The sequence below is a fragment of the Salmo salar genome, chromosome ssa28 (assembly GCF_905237065.1).
Source record: "Salmo salar chromosome ssa28, Ssal_v3.1, whole genome shotgun sequence".
In the NCBI taxonomy this organism is placed as follows: Eukaryota; Metazoa; Chordata; class Actinopteri; order Salmoniformes; family Salmonidae; genus Salmo; species Salmo salar.
This window is the reverse complement of record NC_059469.1, coordinates 27,002,125-27,016,942: the sequence shown is the minus strand read 5'-3', so window position 1 is coordinate 27,016,942 and position 14,818 is coordinate 27,002,125. Positions and strand designations below refer to the sequence as shown.

General features: G+C 42.8%; 1 protein-coding gene across 3 annotated transcripts in view; it reads right to left on the bottom strand.

Moving 5' to 3' along the window:
• LOC106589783 (KH domain-containing, RNA-binding, signal transduction-associated protein 2) overlaps nucleotides 1-14,818 on the bottom strand; it is a 127,649-nt gene that overhangs the window by 27,852 nt on the left and 84,979 nt on the right. For all 3 annotated transcript variants that reach the window (XR_001324906.2, XM_045710326.1, XM_014180115.2), the window contains exons 5-6: nucleotides 8,528-8,658; nucleotides 6,511-6,709 (exon numbers count right to left, since the gene is read on the bottom strand). Coding sequence is in view for 2 of the 3 variants with exons in the window: in XM_045710326.1 (XP_045566282.1) it covers nucleotides 6,511-6,709; nucleotides 8,528-8,658 (330 nt within the window). In the remaining variant the exon portion in view is untranslated. The remainder of the gene's footprint in view (nucleotides 1-6,510; nucleotides 6,710-8,527; nucleotides 8,659-14,818) is intronic.

The window sequence follows — 14,818 nt, the reverse complement described above, 5'->3', positions numbered from 1 at the left end:
TTAGGGCCTAATTCATTTTTCAATTGACTGATTTCCTGACATGAACTTTAACTCAGTAAAAACGTTGAAATTGTTGCATGTTGCATTAATATTTTTGTTGAGTATATTTGAAAGTACTCAAATACACAGACAAGTGCATTTTCAAATACAAATATTTCAATTTGAACCCAATTTTAAAATGGACTAATATTTATAAGACATATGAAAATACTTTCAAATACTTCAGATAGCAGTAGATGATTTGGCCAAATGAATAAAAAAATATATACAGAAAATAAGTATTGAAAATGGTCTGAACTGGGTCTCAAGAAGTCTGCTCTAGATCTTGTTGTGTATTGGTACTGGTGTGGTTCTGGGTCTCAAGGGGTCTATTATGAAGCCCAAATCATGGAATCCTAATCATAACACTGACCAAAAACTTTAGTGATGCTCTGAATTGTTTAGAAACAATTCATTTCGGCCACTGTCAGTTCTGTAATAGTTGGCAAGACAGTAAATTAGCTTGATGAAACAGCAAACTACCACATTAGCTCTGAAGTGAGTGAATTCCCAAAATAGCAGGATCAATTTAGTCATTTTATGTTATTGTTTGGTTGAAAGTGGGAGTGGGTGACAGTGAAAGCAGGAAAATAACCCGGCTTCAGCTGTGCTGATCCACGGAAGAGCTATGATTAACTAGATTTCAGCAAGTGGATTTGTTTAAACAAATAGGATGTGTAAATGTTTATTCATATTCTGTTACGGCATAAAGCCTGATAAATCTACAGGTTAGAAAAACAACAATTCATATGCAGATCAATTAAATAGACTGCAACTCGAGAAAAGCACTGAAATACAAAGCACAACAATGAGGGAATATCTGTGCTGTCAAAACTAGCCAGGCATAGAAAAAAATGGATCCCTCTACTTGCCGGTCGACTCCCGGTGTCGACTCCCATTTCTGGGTGTCAAGCTTCGATTCCGCTAGATTCAGTATTTTCAACAGAGAAAACTAGCCAGGCATGTTGATGCGCTAGCTGAGTGGAACTGACCTTCCACAGAGTTGCATTATTTTCCAAAGCCCCGAGTTGATTATCCCTGAAGTAGCTAGCAAGTTTACTAGATAGCTACAGTAGTTGCCGTGGTAACCAAACAGACTTGTTAGTTTAGCTAACCAAACCATCAGTCCTAGCTTGCTTTTATCAAAATCGATTTCAACAATACCAATTAAGTTTTCAATTTGACTTTTGCTTTAAAAAGCAGCTAAATCAAAACATGTACTATAAGAATGAACTATATACCGTATATACACATTGAATTATACTGTGGCGATATACTGTGCGTTATAGGGAAATAATGCATGCTCTACAAAGCCCTTCGAGTATTCAACAATGACATGGTATAAAGAGCAATAATAGTACCTTGAAATTCAACAACTCTTTCTCTCTCTGTAGCTATGCATTGCAGCTGTGAATCAATACTATCCCTAACAGGTGCGATCATGGTCATTTTAACAGTATCAGTTTCATGAGGGAGACTGACAACTTGACAGAGGCCATCAATCATAGCTTCCTCTGGAGAAAATCCCGTCATGCCACGAGGAGCGTGCTCTGTGTTCTTCCTGTATATTCAATATTCAGCACATACAGTATGTCTTCACAAAGACAAATAGAAGAAAGTGAAGACAGCGACAGCGACAGCAACAACAAAAAACACTGACACTTGTTGATGATTCCTCATGACCGTGACTAGATTCTGCACCCGTACCAAGGAGAAGGAGGGAGTGTAACGCATCACAGCATCATGTATACTTCAGTGGGGAAGAAAATACCTCGACCTTACAGAGAGAGAGAGGTCTGCCTACACTCTGGGAAGAACACTCTGAGAGAAAATTGAGTACTGGCGTAGAGGATAGAGCAAGGTGAGATTCACAGGGGGCAAAATAGGAGGAAAATATTTTCAGGACAAACTCCTTCATTCTTTAATCCCCTGGTATCTGTCTCTGCGCTCCCATCGTCGCTCCCAACCCCCAATTACTGGGGAGAAAAATGTCCAGATTTTTGCCTCTCAAGAAATACACAGGCTCTCCGTCAGAACTCAATTCGGTTTTGGTAATGAGGCTGTGCTTGTGCATTTCCCCATGCAAACAGGCCAATCTGCCAATTGCCAGCACACACAAGGGCTTTGAATAGCGGGAAAGCTCGGTGGAAATTGACTGGTAAAAATGTAGCTTTTTTCATGAGGTCACAATTCAGCGTTCACCTTTGAAAGTCCCGAAATCGGAGGGATTTATTTTATATACAATTTTTAAATTGTTCTTCATCTGTAGGCCACGTACTCATTATCATTATATTTTATAAAGTACATATTTGTTCTATTTAATCGAGTGGTAATGTGATTTCAGTTATATGAACTAAAAACAACTTGCACAGCAAGGATGGGGTTGAATGAACTGTGTTTTTTAAGTCTACCCTTTAAAGGCTATGCTTCATCGTTGTTTCATTCTATTAAAAACAAACAACTATGTTTTAAGTGAGAAGTGGGCACTGGTCTGAAGCCAAAAAAGAAAGGAAATTCATGAGCACCACAATGTGTATTTCACCCATGCTCTACCATGATTTTCCAGCACACAGCTTTGACCTACTACAGTATGCTGGTCTATTGTACTTCCAACAATGTGTAGGCAGGTTGCTTAGGATTCAAACCTTCTCAAGCAGCCTAATTCATACTCTTCACAGGGATAATGGACTTTACAGTGTCCTGCTATTAAAATAGTGTATATATCATTAGGCTGTATGTACTGTATTTTGTAGATAGAAGCCTATTGTAAATGTGTATTATGTACCGTCATCATCTTTATTTCAATAAAACATACACACATAACTTTAAGCTACATAGACATTTGACAGGGGTAATGAACTGTCCATTGTTCATCACAGCAATTGATAAAACAGGACCATGTTTGAAAACAAGTGGTTCTGAGATTATGTCAATATTACACAGGTAAGCTAATGTTTACAGAAATAAGGAATGCAGACAGGCTCTATAGACCTCTATATCTACACTGGAAGCATGAATCCATCCTGCAAAGTGGCACAGAACACCTAAAGCACCCAAAGGAGGTTTCTACACATCTCCCATTCTATGCCCTGCGTTCACTCCAGATGCACACCACACACCCTCTTGCGGCCTTCAAACTTCACCTGCTTCAAATGAGTTACAACTCGGACCACACCCTGGTGCCACATCCTGTCTCCCCTTGTCCTGCCAATGTAGCCATATCACAAAGTCAGTGCACAAGCTGCATTTTGGATACTTTCAGGAACCAGCGCCTGCAGTTTCTGGGAAGGGGCCTTTGCAGGGTCCCACACACAATGTACCCATTTATGATGGAAATGTTGAACATTCCCCAAAACACATACTTTCACCATTTTCTGCCTGTGTGTCCAACATTGTAATAACTCCTCAAGATGGTCAACCCCACCCATTTTCTTGTTTTAATCCATTACAAACTCTGGAACAGACATAAGTTCCTACCACTTTTAAAAACAACTCTAAAACCCCTGCCAGTGTCACTTTAGGCCCAGTTTGTGTGCTGCAAGGGTGAATGATGGGACTTAGGGCAGATACTCGCCATGGAAACGTATGCTCTCCTCTTGGGTGTGCTCTCCTTCTTCCCCTCCCTCTTCTTCCTCCTCTACCTCTTCTTCGTCCTCTCCCTCCACTCTGTCCTCCTCTTCCTGCTCCTCATGTTCCTCTCCCTCTCTCCCTCTTTTCTCCCACCTCTTCACCTCCACTCTCCTCTTCACTCTCCTCTTCCTCTCTACCTCCACTCTCCTCTCCTTATCCTCTCCCTCCACTCTTCTCTCCTTATCCTCTCTCCTCTACTCTACCTCCTCTTCACTCTCCTCTTCCTCTCTCTCTCCCCTCTCCTCTCACTCCACTCCTCACACAACATCTCTATCCCTCCAATCATCTCTAACTCCTCTTCCTCCCTGCCTTTTTCTGCTGAGTCCTGACTCTCCACATCACTTCCTTCTCTTTCACTGACCTAGAGGAACAGAGTACAGATGGACATGACTTCCTTCTCTTTCACTGACCTAGAGGAACAGATGGACACAACTTCCCTCTCCTTCACTGACCTAGAGGAACAGATGGACACAACTTCCCTCTCTTTCACTGACCTAGAGGAACAGAGGAACAGATGGACACCACTTTCCTCTCTTTCACTGACCTAGAGGAACAGAGTAACAGATGGACATCACTTCCCTCTCTTTCACTGACCTAGAGGAACAGATGGACACCACTTCCTCTCTTTCACTGACCTAGAGGAACAGATGGACACCACTTCCTCTCTTTCACTGACCTAGAGGAACAGGTTTTCACTGACCTAGAGGAACAGAGGAACAGATGGACATCACTTCCCTCTCTTTCACTGACCTAGAGGAACAGATGGACACCACTTCCTCTCTTTCACTGACCTAGAGGAACAGATGGCCACCACTTCCTCTCTTTCACTGACCTAGAGGAACAGATGGACACCACTTCCTCTCTTTCACTGACCTAGAGGAACAGATGGACACCACTTCCCTCTCTTTCACTGACCTAGAGGAACAGAGTAACAGATGGACATCACTTCCCTCTCTTTCACTGACCTAGAGGAACAGAGTAACAGATGGACATCACTTCCCTCTCTTTCACTGACCTAGAGGAACAGATGGACACCACTTCCTCTCTTTCACTGACCTAGAGGAACAGATGGACACCACTTCCCTCTCTTTCACTGACCTAGAGGAACAGATGGACACCACTTCCTCTCTTTCACTGACCTAGAGGAACAGATGGACACCACTTCCCTCTCTTTCACTGACCTAGAGGAACAGAGTAACAGATGGACATCACTTCCCTCTCTTTCACTGACCTAGAGGAACAGAGTAACAGATGGACACCACTTCCTCTCTTTCACTGACCTAGAGGAACAGAGTAACAGATGGACACCACTTCCCTCTCTTTCACTGACCTAGAGGAACAGAGTAACAGATGGACACCACTTCCTCTCTTTCACTGACCTAGAGGAACAGAGTAACAGATGGACACCACTTCCTCTCTTTCACTGACCTAGAGGAACAGAGTAACAGATGGAGAGGAGAGGAGCAATAAATATGATACAATTGTAGTCAGGAACATAATCTCTATCTCCTCTCACACGGTCTCTCTCTTCCTTTCTCTATTTCTTTTTCTCAAACATACTGTACACATACTCTCTTTCTAATAAGGGGTTTCGATAATAAATTGTGTGATACAGTTACACGCCTCCCATTCCAAACACACACTCTCTCTATCCACTAATCAACTATTGTGTTTTTGCCTGATAGACTAACTACAGAGTTCGCCAATGTTAGCTGATTAGTTACGAAACTGGGATCGTTTCTGAATAAATTGCATCGGTAGAAACAGGACAAAACAAGCAACTTGTTAGCTGGCTATTTAAACAAATATCCAACTCATATGAGCTCCACTGTGCAGGCATCTACTACCCTAACACGACAGCTAAGCTGTCAACTAATAGGAAAATGAGGTAATGTATAGCCTATGAATATCTGCAGTTAGCGAACATGAAAAACCATAAACTCAGTCGAGCAGTGAATTTCAAGCACAGATTCAAGCACAAAGACAAGGGAGGTTTTCCAATTGTTTGCAAAGAAGGGCACTTATGAAATTGAAAATCCCTATGAGCATGGTGAAGTTATTAATTACACTTTGGATGGTGTATCAACACACCCAGTCACTACAAAGATACATGGGTCCTTCCTAACTCAGTTGCCGGAGATGAAGGAAACGGCACAGGGATTTCACCATAAGGCCAATGGGGATTCTAAAACAGTCACAGAGTTTAATGGCTGTGATAGGAGATAACTGAGGATTGATCAACAACATTGTATTACTCCACAATACTAACATAAATGATTGAGTGAAAAGAAGGAAGCTTGTACAGAATAAAAATATTCCAAAACATGCGTTCTGTTTGCAAAAAGGCACTACAGGCCAAATCACAAGGCCAAATCTACACTGGAGTTGCTTACCAAGAAGACTGAATGTTCCTGAGTGGCCGAGTTACAGTTTTGATGTAAATCTTCTTGAAAATCTATGGCAAGACCTGAAAATGGTTGTCTAGCAATGGTCAGAACTTGAAGAATTTTGAAAAGAATAACAGGCAACGCTGCACAATCCAGGTGTGGAAAGCTCTTAGAGACTTACCCAGAAAGGCACACAGCTGTAGTCATTGCCAAAGGTGATTTGAATATGTATTGACACAGGGGGTTGAATACTTATCTAATAAAGGTATAGTAGTGTTTTATTTTTCATGAATATTTGTTTGTTGTTGTTGTCAATTTTAAATTAAATCCATTTTAATTTCACTTTGTAAATGAACAACATGTGGAAAAAGTCAAGGGCTATAAATACTTTCTGAAGGCACTGTACTTACTTAACATAAAACATTACAAGTGGGGCAAAGTGAGTCAGACTTACGTAGTCGTCGTATGATTCGTGTGTGATGGGTAACAGTGGGGGTCTGTATCCGGGGTTCCCTGGTGCTCCCCTGGCCCTGGGAGCGGGTACTCCTCTCGTTAATGTGGCTTGTGGCAGGACACTCCGCTTACCCACTGTTCCCCTGGGTACAGCTGCCCCCCTGACTGGTGGAGGGGGTGGGGCCGCACCTCCCCGTGCCCTGTTTGAAAAACAGAACATAGATGGGATCACAGCATGATATAACTTAGTCTGGCCATCTCGAACATTGATATTATCCCTGTGAGTTAAGGACATTTATATCGTAGCATACGCTGAGTACTGTATGTTGAACAGCATAGATGAAAACACATCACTATGGTATTGATCGCATCTCAAAAATATTCGTTATCCAATGTGGAAATGAAATGCTGCTTTCTTGATTTCAAACAACTATGTGCAAAAGTGGAATGGTAGCTGATTTCAACACTTGTTTCTAATGTGGGCAGATATTATACCGACTGCCTCAGCTGGTGGTGGTCACAAGCTTAAGTGTTGTAAAGTGGAAGAGAAGCATAACATTTTCTGCTTGGATAGATACAGTCATAATGATGTTTGAAGCAGAACAGTCATCATATCACTTTTCTTCCAGACAAGCCATTCATTCGGACACTGCACTGTTATTCCAATGATCTGGGGAACCGGTTCTACCTGTATTTGTAGAGAATCCTCATGTCCATCTGTCTCACATACCGAAGCAGCCCTGGCAGCAGGTTGGCATTTATTGGGATGACTCATGTACTGGAGGCAGCTCTGCAGTGTAGTCAATAGCTGGCACAGCCACAAAGTTATAAAATCTTATTTTAAACCTAACCCTAACCTCAACCCTAATATTAGCCACACTGGTAGCCCTAATGCCTAACCCCAACTTTAAATTAAGACCAGAAAGCAAATTTTTGTTTTGATAAAATTGTTTACGATTTAGCCAATCTTGACTTTGTAGCTGGCCCATCTGGCGGAAATTGGTCAGTTCTGCCTCCAGAATGCCAACCTGTGTCCTGGTAGAGAAATGACCCTCTGACTCCCTGTGCTTATCCCAGCAAGGGAGGCTATATTGTTTAGGGTTCACTAACAGCTATTTGACTGTGCACACAACTCGCAAATGGGCCCTGATGTGTCTGAACTGAAATGAGGGTGTTGGGAGACGGATGCTGAGGTGCTTTCTTCTTTACTGCCTAGAAGGGCCAGAGGAGCACCACAGGGAGTTCAGGGTGGACTTAAGGTCATAAAGCTGTCTACATCTGGAGAATATCCAGACGTTTTAACACTAGCAAGACGGAGGAGGAAGAAGATACAGTCTTCTGGCACTGCAGATCCTTCACTAAAGCTAGCAGTCCTTTATGATCGGAAAATACAAAGACTCCAAGGAGAATCACAGGCACATTACCGGTGCATATTTCTCATGGAGATTTACAGTAATGGCTTATCGAGGAGGCATAAGGAGTGAATCAGGGGAGGGACATGGTGGTGATTCTAAATGGGCAGAATCAGAATCATATGAGAAGAGGGGCTGTGTTTAAGCTTCATTACCAGCTGAGGTAGAATAGTGCAAGTCATCACCGTACACTCAAAATCCTTGAGCGACTGTCACACTGAAGACATGGTCGGGGTAGATGTATAAAATATGAATTATGAGGTACGTCATATCTGAAATATGAAATATTACATTAATTATGAAAACGTTACATCATGAATAATTAACTATATGTGCTTGAAACAAATGACGAACCATTCATCAAACGGGGTATGAGTATTAAACACAATGAAGCCAAGATCACATTTGGATTATGATCGCAGTTAAAGTTCACACGGATACAAAACAAAACCACACAAATGCACACCCCCCCCCCCCACACACACACACACACACACACACACACACAATCAATGACCATTAATGAGTTGGGATGGAGACCAACAAACCAGCGGGTCATAATCAACATGGTTCATCCTGGCAAATGGTAGAAATCTAAATATGTACCGTGTGTCTGTGGTGGAAGCCAGTCGTAAGCCCCGCCCACGTACAGTCCTCCCTCTGCTGGTGTCTTCTGATCCTCCGTTCAAGTAGGAGAGCTCCCTCAGCTGCTCCTGTCTGATCTCATCATTGTAGTCCTGTGGGAACAGAATACAACAGGCCTCACATTAAATAAAAGAGGACATTTGTCTTAGGACCGCAACAGATGCTCGCAACTGCGGCAAAGCTCTCCTAAATAAAAAATTATCCTGATATGCACAGGAAATGCATGATTTAGTTTAACACTGAATATTAATTTAGAGGATGTTCGAGTCAGAGTAGTGTAGAGGAACAAGTCTCAGTATGCTGACAGTTAGAACATAGACGAGGGGAGATGCAAGGACATAATAAAAAAATATCTATATTATAATAAAAAATATTTTGCAGCATTCATAGTCAGTCTCAAAAGATAACACCAGACTGTCCTCCAAAACACATCATAGAGAAAAATGGAGTGGAAATTTAGTAACACTTTCAATGAGGCATAAACATATAGCTAATGCCTTATAAGTTAATGTATCTACCCCATTAGTCATCCAAGGTCCATGGCCTTGGTTAGCTACATCATGTCTGGCTTCTGTTCTTCCTCCCTCAAGTGGGCCACTGATCTATATATCATTATTATTATTGTTGTTATTATTATATAAAAGGGCTGGATGGGTAAAAACAACTTTATTAGGCACTCAGCATCTGGGTTTCAGAACTCTGTGGGGTGGTGGTATGGAAAGCCCTGTGGTGGTGGTGGTATGGAAAGGAGCTCTGTGGTGGTGGTGGTATGGAAATGAGCCCTGTGGTGGTGGTGGTATGGAAATGAGCCCTGTGGTGGTGGTGGTATGGAAATGAGCCCTGTGGTGGTGGTGGTATGGAAAGGAGCCCTGTGGTGGTGGTGGTATGGAAATGAGCCCTGTGGTGGTGGTGGTATGGAAATGAGCCCTGTGGTGGTGGTGGTATGGAAAGGAGCCCTGTGGTGGTGGTGGTATGGAAAGGAGCCCTGTGGTGGTGGTGGTATGGAAAGGAGCCCTGTGGTGGTGGTATGGAAAGGAGCACTATGGTGGTGGTATGGTATTCTATATAGTAGGTGGGTGTACAACAGTGCACACAGCAGAGAGACTACACAGAATGTAGATAACTTGTTTTTCGGTCACTTATGGATACTGAAAAGGAAACGCTAACATCGTCCCACAGACCATGTTTGCGATGTCAATGAGATTCACTCATTCATGCCTTTCCTTTTAAACAGTGATACATTTCATGTAAAATGTCCGCATTACCTGATTGACAGTGACTTGTGTACAAACAGACGTAATCAAAATGGCGGTATTCTAGCGAGTGAATGAAGTAAATTCTAAGTATTGTTCCTAAATGCTTTGCTCTGCAAAACAGCAAGCAATGTCTTGAATAGCTTCAAGTGAAATAATTGTATTGCATTTGCACCAGTTTGCCCATAGCCATCACCTGATGGGGTTAAATTGGTTCAGAAAATAAATGTATTTGGCGATGAATAGATGTAATGGCTAGCCTGATGGGATCACTATAGAGGCTGTTGGGTGGTCAGGCTAATTAGCCTCTGAATGAAAACTGGTGGCAAAATGCTTTCAACTGAACCAGGAGGCAACAACTTGGAGAAAACACTGTGATTAAGCTCCAGTTGGAAGCCTATTTCCAGAGAAGATAATGAAACACTGTGATTAAGCTCCAGTTGGAAGCCTATTTCCAGAGAAGATAATGAAACACTGTGATTAAGCTCCAGTTGGAAGCCTATTTCCAGAGAAGATAATGAAACACTGTGATTAAGCTCCAGTTGGAAGCCTATTTCCAGAGAAGATAATGAAACACTGTGATTAAGCTCCAGTTGGAAGCCTATTTCCAGAGAAGATAATGAAACACTGTGATTAAGCTCCAGTTGGAAGCCTATTTCCAGAGAAGATAATGAAACACTGTGATTAAGCTCCAGTTGGAAGCCTATTTCCAGAGAAGATAATGAAACACTGTGATTAAGCTCCAGTTGGAAGCCTATTTCCAGAGAAGATAATGAAACACTGTGATTAAGCTCCAGTTGGAAGCCTATTTCCAGAGAAGATAATGAAACACTGTGATTAAGCTCCAGTTGGAAGCCTATTTCCAGAGAAGATAATGAAACACTGGCAGAAAAAAGAGGCCCAATTCCCCACTATAATAAGACAACCAAAATACCTGATAAACAATATCATTTAAAAACATTCAGAAGATTTTTCATCCATTGTTTCACTTTTAGATAATAGTGGAGGTAATATTCTAGTATAAACGAAGGGGATTCAGACATTGCAGTGAAATACAGTATTTCAGTATTCTTACATTGGGGGTTGGTGGGTAGTGGTGTACAGCACCCTGTCATTGTGGTCTGCGTTAACCAGCGAGAGCGTCTCTACTACCAGTCGCCTCCCTAACAACTCTTCTGTGGTCCATACTGTTGATGACTGAGACAATACAGATACACCTGCTATACTGAACAAAAATATAAACGTAACATGTAAAGTGTTGGTCCAATGTTTCATGAGCTGAAATAAAAGATCCCAGAAATGTTCCATACACACATAAAGCAGATTTGTAATTTTGTGCACAAATGTGTTTACATCCCTGTTTGTGAGCATTTCTCCTTTGCCAAGATAATCCATCCACCTGACAGGTGTGGCATATCAAGAAGCTGATTGAACAGCGTGATCTTTACACAGGTGCACCTTGTGTTGGGGACAATTAAAGGACACTAAAATGTGCAGTTTTGTCACAACACAATGCCACAGATGTCTGAAGTTTTGAGGGAGCGTGCAATTGGCATGCTGACTGCAGGAATGTCCACCAGAGCTGTTGCCAGAGAATTGAATGTCCATTTATCTACCTTAAGCCTCCTCCAACGTCGTTTAGATAATTTGGCAGTACGTCCAGGACCTCCACACTGGCTTATTCACCTGTGGGATCGTCTGAGACCAGCCACCCGGAGAGCTGATTGAACTGAGGAGTATTTCCATCTGTAATAAAGCCTGTTTGTGGGAAGAAAAAAAACGAATTCTGATTGGCTGGGCCAGGCTCCCCAGTGGGTGGGCTTATGCCCTCCCAAGCCCACCCATGGCTGCGCCCCTAGATTAGGGCCTAATGCAGTTATTTGAATTGACTGATTTCCTTATATGTACTGTAACTCAGTAAAATTGAAATGGTTGCGTTTATATTTTTGTTCAGTATATTTTAATGCTACACATTGTGCTGCATGAATCACTACTCTCCTGGTACTAGGGGGCAGTGTGTGAATCACTACTCTCCTGGTACTAGGGGGCAGTGTGTGAATCACTACTCTCCTGGTACTAGGGGGCAGTGTGTGAATCACTACTCTCCTGGTACTAGGGGGCAGTATGTGAATCACTACTCTCCTGGTACTAGCGGGCAGTGTGTGAATCACTACTCTCCTGGTACTAGGGGGTAGTATGTGAATCACTACTGTCCTGGTACTAGGGAGCAGTGTGTGAATCACTACTCTCCTGGTACTAGGGGGCAGTGTGTGAATCACTACTCTCCTGGTACTAGGGGGCAGTATGTGAATCACTACTCTCCTGGTACTAGGGGGCAGTATGTGAATCACTACTCTCCTGGTACTAGGGGGCAGTATGTGAATCACTACTCTCCTGGTACTAGGGGGCAGTATGTGAATCACTACTCTCCTGGTACTAGGGGGCAGTATGTGAATCACTACTCTCCTGGTACTAGGGGGCAGTATGTGAATCACTACTCTCCTGGTACTAGGGGGCAGTATGTGAATCACTACTCTCCTGGTAATAGGGGACAGTATGTGGTCCAAGTCCCATGTCCTAACACACAGTGAATGGTCTTTTCACAGATGTCGCATGTCCCTATTGGGGAAAACCCTCCGGACCAGACGACACATTCTCTGACTACTATGACATTTTGTTTGCTTGCAAGGCAAGTTTTGGAAGAAGTCCATTGATTTTAACCTGACAGATGAATACAGAGAATAACAGGATGGGTGGGCATGCCAAGGAAAATGCCAATCGTTGGATTGGCTACTTTGGTCCTCCTCCATACATCATTTGAACAAGAAAATCCTCCTCTTCCAACCAGGTTGCATTTAGGTGAGTTAATCATCAGGCTCTGGAACCTTGCATGACTGCAAGTCTCTATGTAGGAGATAAAAGACTGGGGAAAAACAAATCCCCCAAAATATATTTTCATTCTAACCTAGCCAAAGCTGTAACACTTCAGGGGCAATGTTACCTCTATTTTCTTTTCGTCACTGAGCAAATTTCAGGTCTGCTGAGAGCAAACTTGAACATTGTGAAACTTCTGTGCAACTTCCGGTGCGCGTTTACTGTTAACACTGAGGCTGTACCCGCTTTAAGTTAGTTTTAACAGTGGTTAATTAGGCCCTGTGGCTATTTGATCATAATGTAGGCCAACCAGAGTGGCCTACCATCAAAAACAATGGAGAAAATGCATCCCATAACATGGAACATGGAAATAGCGGTTCTATCGTTCAGCCAACAATAGCAGCCAATGTGTGGTGTTCAATGTAAGACTTCTGAAAAAGACATGCAGGGCTTGACATTAACCTGTTTATCCAGGTGACTGAAAATGTTGTTGTGTTGTTTGATACAAGAAACAACTTTACAAAATAAAATGTATAATTATTCCCTTACCATTATTACAGAGAATCAGTCAAATTATGCTACCCTCTGCCTATTGGATACTTAGCTTATCAAGCCTGTCTCAAAATACAACACTGTCCCTTTAAGACAAAAAAAGGATTTCACCTGAGCCGCTTTTCAAAGATGTATAGAAATGCACGTTTTGACGGCCTCCCGAGTGGGGCAGCGGTCTAAGGCACTGTGTGGCGTCACTACAGGGTTCAATTCCAGGCTGTGTCGCAACCGGCCGTGACCGTGATTCCCAGAGGGCGGTGCACAATTGGCCCAGCGTTGTCCAGGTTAGGGGAGGGTTTGACCTCCCCTAGACCTGGGGGGCTTTACTTGGCTCATCGTGCTCTATTGACTCCTTGTGGCAGGCCGGGTGCCCGCAGGCTGACTGCGGTTGTCAGTTGAACAGTGTTTCCTACATGCAGCTTGCTTCCGGATTAAGCGGCCGGGTGTTAAGGTGCTCGGCTTTGGCGGGTCATGTTTCAGAGCATGACTCGACCTTCGCCTCTCCTGAGCCCGTTGGGGAGTTGCAGCAATGAGACAAGATTGTAATTGGATCGCAATTGGATATCAGTTCAAAGTGAATGGCACAGATCCAGGCCACATATAGGACTACTGCAACTCTGATTGATTATGACGTATGGGCCTGAGTCGTACCTGTCACCGCAATAGAATCCTACTCTGATGCGTTTTGCCTATAGCAAAATCTGTGCATGGTTTTGCATACTAAGTCTTGCATAGTTCGTTTTGTTTTTCGGTATGTTGCACTGAAAGTGGCTAATATTGCGTTGATTTGATCACAAATCCCACTGTAAAGGGAACCATTGATAGTATTAACTAATGGGGAAAACTCTAGAAAGTTGAATGAAGTTCAATCTCGCGCTTCTCTGACCGAGCTGATATTAATTCTGCATTGCAGCTTAGAGGGAACATTGTTCAGGGGTAGACAAGTGTCCTTCTACTTGCAATTCTAGTCGGGTGGCCATTATGAACAGAATGGAGATTTGAAATATAGTCTTGACTGGGCTGGGGGGGTACTTTGACCTGATCAGTGCAGCTGCCGAAGCTGAAACATATCCAGCTAAGCATATACTCTGTGATGTAAAACCTACGGCAGGAAGGGGGAGGCACAAGGAATGCCATGAGGAGACTCATCCAGCCTCTCTACCTGAGGGACTGGCAGACGCTTTATTCATATTTACAGCTCAGCCTCAGCATGCCTATACAGTATGCACATTAATTACAGCTAACTGCTGTAGGCTCAAAGTCGGCAGAGCCTTGCAAGTTGCTCTATACCACACTTGTTGTTAATTGTGGAATACATTAACTCACTCATTAGTTAGATGGAGTGGGGGGGGGGTACAGAGCAAAGCAAAAGCTTTATTTACATTGTAATATAGAAAATGTAATATAGCAACCATCCAGAATATATTGCAAGTTATGTGAAAAAAGTACTACATTGTCATTCTTGAGAGATTTCAGTTGGGGTTGTAACAAAATGTGTCAGTGTCGACCTTCCAACATTCAATCAGTCTGTCTGGAGCTGTTTTAATCACTTGCTTAACCTTGTAGCAACTTT